This window comes from Toxorhynchites rutilus, unplaced genomic scaffold (assembly GCF_029784135.1).
Source record: "Toxorhynchites rutilus septentrionalis strain SRP unplaced genomic scaffold, ASM2978413v1 HiC_scaffold_26, whole genome shotgun sequence".
In the NCBI taxonomy this organism is placed as follows: domain Eukaryota; kingdom Metazoa; phylum Arthropoda; class Insecta; order Diptera; family Culicidae; genus Toxorhynchites; species Toxorhynchites rutilus.
The window spans coordinates 23,412-30,379 of NW_026599828.1; the positions used below are offsets into that span (position 1 = coordinate 23,412).

The 6,968-nt window shown below is 37.7% G+C and overlaps 2 protein-coding genes across 2 annotated transcripts; both read right to left on the bottom strand.

Annotated features, from left to right (window-relative positions):
* Positions 1-1,114: 1,114 nt before the first annotated feature.
* On the bottom strand, positions 1,115-2,024 carry LOC129781896 (nuclear pore glycoprotein p62-like). Its single transcript, XM_055789405.1, has one exon. It carries the CDS (start codon positions 1,502-1,504, stop codon positions 1,115-1,117), a length of 390 nt encoding a protein of 129 aa, XP_055645380.1. The 5' UTR covers positions 1,505-2,024.
* Positions 2,025-5,005: 2,981 nt separating this feature from the next.
* LOC129781886 (nuclear pore glycoprotein p62-like) lies at positions 5,006-5,395 on the bottom strand. The gene has a single exon (XM_055789396.1). It carries the CDS (start codon positions 5,393-5,395, stop codon positions 5,006-5,008), a length of 390 nt encoding a protein of 129 aa, XP_055645371.1.
* Positions 5,396-6,968: the final 1,573 nt, after the last annotated feature.

Genomic DNA, 6,968 nt, shown 5'->3' on the forward strand with positions numbered 1-6,968 from the left:
CTTAATTATTAATTCTAAAAATAATTAAAAACCGCCCTCGCCACCACGCCTATCATGCACAACAATAAGCTAGAACAGCAACAATTTAGGAGACTCACTCCTTTCGTTGCCTTCAGCTTTTCATTCTCCTGTTTCAATTTTTCATTTTCGGCCCTAATATTCCAAAGACTTCTTTCAGCTTTCATCTTCCTGAATATGGCATCTTCGATTTCTGAAAAATTAGTTGGTTCCCAATCGAACACATCCTTGTCGTCAGCCCGAAGATATGTGTCATTGGGAACCAACGGCGGCGGCCTTTCATTCTCGATAAAATCCATGTTCGAATGAGCAATGCTCCAAAACCATACCTGGGGTCTATCGCTCGGCACAAGTGGTGGCGGAATTTCATCTTCGATCCAATCCACATCTGGATAGATGTACTTCTTATTGTGGGCTGGTTCGACTGGAAAGCGATCTTTTTTTGGTCCACCTCCATCTCCTCCTGCTTCCTGGTAGGCCCGAGAACTTTTGGGGCCTCCTAATCCTGTGGGAATCCTTGGCTTGAAGGTCATTTGCTTCATTTTCCTGGCTGAAGGTTATATTACTTGCTCTTTTCTTGTTGTTATAACCTTCAGTGAGCATTGTTATTCCATACACACAATGCTTGCTTTGATCGAATCAAAATGCAAGGAAAAAGCTTTCGGCCTACTTTTGCATTATTTTTCTTTCTGACATTATTATGTGTATGATTTTATATGGTGTAAAATGAAAAAATACTATTGACGAAAAATGTAACGAAAACGTTTTTGGTTTTGTTCGGTATTTTTCAATTGTTCAATGGTTTGAATAGTGTTCTAAAGGAAGGATATGTGTATTGTCAAATCAGAAAATTCAGCCGAAACCATTTGTGCCTCAGTAATTTATCTGCCAATGCTAAGGAAATATCCGGAATCGATGAACTTTTTGTGGCAAAACCCGCACTCGATTTTTTCCTCATCGGGGAGCACAAGCAAATGACGATCACTGTTGGAACAATGCTTATAATGTGGAATGTGCGTAACATCATTGAATGAAAAAGAAGAACATTAATTTCAACATTTACATATCTTTATTGAAATACCAACTATGTCGAGTTTTAATTGTCATAATTCAACCGAAATGATCGCTCGTTATCCTTCCTCAGTGTATCGTGCATTTTACCAATTTCCTCCAAACGGGAGGTTATGCTGGAGGTGGATGATTCAATCCATTGTAGAGAATTCATGTGAGCATTTAGTATCTTTCCAATCTGCACCAAAGGATCGCTCGGATCGGAGTATTTGTTCGACTCGTTTAAATGTTCAATCACTTCCTTGAGATCCTCGGACATTTGTTTGAGCTGCGAGTCTAATGTTTCCGCCATTGAATAAGTTTGGCCTCGTTCGATATCAACCTGAACGATTTTGGAAAGTTCCTCCTCGAGCGGTATAATACACTCCTCCAAATCGGTATGCTGAGCAGTGACGAATTCTAGCTCCTGCTCCATTGCATCTTACTCGGCCTTCACCTTCTCGACAGCCTCATTGAGGGCAACTATTTTTTCGCCATTGCCCAACAAAAGTTTATCCCAAGCGTTCACCTGGGTTAGTAAAAAGCTTCTCCTGTTCCTCCAACTCGAGCGTCCATTTGTTTATGAATTCTTCCAACTGACAGAAGTTCAGCTGTGTACCGGATACCGAAGATGACTGAGTTGTTTGCGTGGTCGTTGTCAAATTTGCCTCCGACTGAGCTGCTGGATTTGAAGCGGTGAAACTTCCCAACGTTAATTGACCGGCTGCTGTAGATGCTGCTGTGACCGAAGTTGTAGCTGTAAGACCTGCACCGAAACTAAGTGTCGGAGCACTAGATGAGGTAGCAGCTGCAGCAGACGTGGTAGAGCCGGAACTCCGAATGTAGACGCGCCAAATCCGAAACCAGTACTGGCGGTCGTCACTGGATTGGTGGTGCCCATCGTTGGCGCAACGCTCGCAACCGGGTTACCGAAAGTAAAACTCATTCTGCTGCTAACAACAATTTTACGTGCGAAAACTGAACAGGACGAGACGCGAAACACGATGGAAGCAAAGGTAAACATATATTCTGACGTGACAGTTCTATAAACAATAATTTCCAATGTCGTTCTTTCATATCGTTTCCAGATAATGCAAGCTTTTTAAATTTAGGGTTCCCAGAAAAAATCAAATCACAGACTTTATGAATGGCATTTGATTTATAACCAGATGGTGCAACGACTAAAATAATTATTTGAAATTCGTCTGAATTTTTCTCCAAATTTCACGGTTCAAGCTGGATGATTCGGATCAGAGCTAGTTATTTTCGAAGATAATAAATGTGATTGAATTTCATACATACACCTCCCACTTTCACTACAGTCATTTTCGGTGGATTAATTTCAACCTATCGGGGGGTGAAGTGGAAACTAAATGCAAGTGATTGAAGAATCTTGAACGAGAATGAATGAATATTATACGAGAATATTATAATGTCGAGATGTGGTAGAAGTTCTATTAAGTTTATAGTAAAAAGAAATTGTGAAGGATTCTAATTGAGCTTTTACAATTTCCTTTTACTATGAGCGTTCACTTATTAAGAAAACGTGAATGATTGAAAGTATTCATAACAATAAAAATCCATTCTGGGCGGGACGAAGTTAGGCGGGTCAGCTAGTGAACAATAAAATCCTGATGAAACGGTGAGTACAGATCGTTACCGACAACAAATGTAAAAAAGAGCGAATGTTGGAAAGTGTGAAAGTGGATGTGAGAAAGTGAGTAAAATGATGAAAATAATAAACTGAGAATGTGAAAAAGTGGCAAAGTGCGAAAGTGAGAAAATAAGAATGAGATGAAGAGATGGGAATAAATTGAGAAAAAGAGAAAAAGATAAAAAGAGAAAGAGATAAAGAGAGAAAGATAAAGAGATAAAGAGATAAAAAGATACAGAGATACAGAGATAAAGAGAGAAAGAGATAAATAGATAAAGAGATAAATGAGGTGAAGAGATAAGGCGAAAAGAGATAAAGAGATGAAGAGATGAATAGATGAAGAGATAAAGAGATATAGAGATAAAGTGATAAAGAGATAAAGAGATAAAGAAATAAAAAGATAAAAGGATAAAGAGATCAAAAGACCAAGAGATGAACAGATAAAGTGATTAAGAGATAGAGAGATGAAGAGACCGGAAAAGTTGAAGAGAAAGAGAAAAAGAGAGATTTGATTGTTTTGAAAACAAAAAAAGCCGAATACAGCTGACAAAAAACCCTTCAAATGATATTTGCGTTTGGAGGGACTAGTGCAAATTATTATAATAAAACAAAATGGAATACATTTTTAAAGGTTTTATTTGAAATCAATCATATTTTTTCGACAATCAAGAATTGTTCTTGTTTAAGAATAGGGAAAAGCCTCTGTGAGTAGAACAATACAATATTCTTTCTCAGAAAGGCATAAAAACCCTATCATTTTTCGTTAAATGTTATTAAATTCAATTAAAAATTTAAATAGCAATGAATAAAAAATAAATTACTAAACCTAAAAACCTCAACGAGACTAAAAACTAAAAAACCTCAAAAAATCATCTAAAATCTTTATCTTTTTGAATAGGGAAAAGCCTCTGTGAGTAGAACAACGCAAATGTTCTCTCTCAAAAAGGCATAAAAACCCTATCATTTTTCGTAAAATGTTATATTTAATACAATTCCACTAAAACTACAATACACTATAAAACATGATTTGATGCCTTTCATTTTGAAAAATTCAATTAAAAAATTGAATAATAATAAATAAGTAATTAGTTAATAAACCCAAAAAAATCATTTAAAAATATAACAGGAGCTAAAATAAACTCTACAACACGTAACAAAAACAAAACATCCTTAATTATTAATTCTAAAAATAATTAAAAACCGCCCTCGCCACCACGTCTATCATGCACAACAATAAGCTAGAACAGCAACAATTTAGGAGACTCACTCCTTTCGTTGCCTTCAGCTTTTCATTCTCCTGTTTCAATTTTTCATTTTCGGCCCTAATATTCCAAAGACTTCTTTCAGCTTTCATCTTCCTGAATATGGCATCTTCGATTTCTGAAAAATTAGTTGGTTCCCAATCGAACACATCCTCGTCGTCAGCCCGAAGATATGTGTAATTGGGAACCAACGGCGGCGGCCTTTCATTCTCGATAAAATTCATGTTCGAATGAGCAATGTTCCAAAACCATACCTGGGGTCTATCGCTCGGCACAAGTGGTGGCGGAATTTCATCTTCGATCCAATCCACATCTGGATAGATGTACTTCTTATTGTGGGCTGGTTCGACTGGAAAGCGATCTTTTTTTGGTCCACCTCCATCTCCTCCTGCTTCCTGGTAGGCCCGAGAACTTTTGGGGCCTCCTAATCCTGTGGGAATCCTTGGCTTGAAGGTCATTTGCTTCATTTTCCTGGCTGAAGGTTATATTACTTGCTCTTTTCTTGTTGTTATAACCTTCAGTGAGCATTGTTATTCCATACACACAATGCTTGCTTTGATCGAATCAAAATGCAAGGAAAAAGCTTTCGGCCTACTTTTGCATTATTTTTCTTTCTGACATTATTATGTGTATGATTTTATATGGTGTAAAATGAAAAAATACTATTGACGAAAAATGTAACGAAAACGTTTTTGGTTTTGTTCGGTATTTTTCAATTGTTCAATAGTTTGAAAAGTGTTCTAAAGGAAGGATATGTGTATTGTCAAATCAGAAAATTCGGCCGAAACCATTTGTGCCTCAGTAATTTATCTGCCAATGCTAAGGAAATATCCGGAATCGATGAACTTTTTGTGGCAAAACTCGCACTCGATTTTTTCCTCATCGGGGAGCACAAGCAAATGACGATCACTGTTGGAACAATGCTTATAATGTGGAATGTGCGTAACATCATTGAATGAAAAAGAAGAACATTAATTTCAACATTTACATATCTTTATTGAAATACCAACTATGTCGAGTTTTAATTGTCATAATTCAACCGAAATGATCGCTCGTTATCCTTCCTCAGTGTATCGTGCATTTTACCAATTTCCTCCAAACGGGTGGTTATGCTGGAGGTGGATGATTCAATCCATTGTAGAGAATTCATGTGAGCATTTAGTATCTTTCCAATCTGCACCAAAGGATCGCTCGGATCGGAGTATTTGTTCGACTCGTTTATATGTTCAATCACTTCCTTGAGATCCTCGGACATTTGTTTGAGCTGCGAGTCTAATGTTTCCGCCATTGAGTAAGTTTGGCCTCGTTCGATATCAACCTGAACGATTTTGGAAAGTTCCTCCTCGAGCGGTATAATACACTCCTCCAAATCGGTATGCTGAGCAGTGACGAATTCTAGGTCCTGCTCCATTGCATCTTACTCGGCCTTCACCTTCTCGACAGCCTCATTGAGGGCAACTATTTTTTCGCCATTGCCCAACAAAAGTTTATCCCAAGCGTTCACCTGGGTTAGTAAAAAGCTTCTCCTGTTCCTCCAACTCGAGCATCCATTTGTTTATGAATTCTTCCAACTGACAGAAGTTCAGCTGTGTACCGGATACCGAAGATGACTGAGTTGTTTGCGTGGTCGTTGTCAAATTTGCCGCCGACTGAGCTGCTGGATTTGAAGCGGTGAAACTTCCCAACGTTAATTGACCGGCTGCTGTAGATGCTGCTGTGACCGAAGTTGTTGCTGTAAGACCTGCTCCGAAACTAAGTGTCGGAGCACTAGATGAGGTAGCAGCTGCAGCAGACGTGGTAGAGCCGGAACTCCGAATGTAGACGCGCCAAATCCGAAACCAGTACTGGCGGTCGTCACTGGATTGGTGGTGCCCATCGTTGGCGCAACGCTCGCAACCGGGTTACCGAAAGTAAAACTCATTTTGCTGCTAACAACAATTTTACGTGCGAAAACTGAACAGGACGAGACGCGAAACACGATGGAAGCAAAGGTAAACATATATTCTGACGTGACAGTTCTATAAACAATAATTTCCAATGTCGTTCTTTCATATCGTTTCCAGATAATGCAAGCTTTTTAAATTTAGGGTTCCCAGAAAGAATCAAATCACAGACTTTATGAATGGCATTTGATTTATAACCAGATGGTGCAACGACTAAAATAATTATTTGAAATTCGTCTGAATTTTTCTCCAAATTTCACGGTTCAAGCTGGATGATTCGGATCAGGGCTAGTTATTTTCGAAGATAATAAATGTGATTGAATTTCATACATACACCTCTCACTTTCACTACAGAAAATGACTGTATTAATTTCAACCTATCGGGGGGTGAAGTGGAAACTAAATGCAAGTGATTGAAGAATCTTGAACGAGAATGAATGAGTATTATACAAGAATATTATAATGTCGAGATGTGGTAGAAGTTCTATTAAGTTTATAGTAAAAAGAAATTGTGAAGGATTCTAATTGAGCTTTTACAATTTCCTTTTACTATGAGCGTTCACTTATTAAGAAAACGTGAATGATTGAAAGTATTCATAACAATAAAAATCCATTCTGGGCGGGACGAAGTTAGGCGGGTCAGCTAGTGAACAATAAAATCCTGATGAAACGGTGAGTACAGATCGTTACCGACAACAAATGTAAAAAAGAGCGAATGTTGGAAAGTGTGAAAGTGGATGTGAGAAAGTGAGTAAAATGATGAAAATAATAAACTAAGAATGTGAAAAAGTGGCAAAGTGCGAAAGTGAGAAAATAAGAATGAGATGAAGAGATGGGAATAAATTGAGAAAAAGAGAAAGAGATAAAGAGAGAAAGATAAAGAGATAAAGAGATAAAAAGATGCAGAGATACAAAGATAAAGAGAGAAAGAGATAAATAGATAAAGAGATAAATGAGGTGAAGAGATAAGGCGAAAAGAGATAAAGAGATGAAGAGATGAATAGATGAAGAGATAAAGAGATATAGAGATAAAGAAATAAA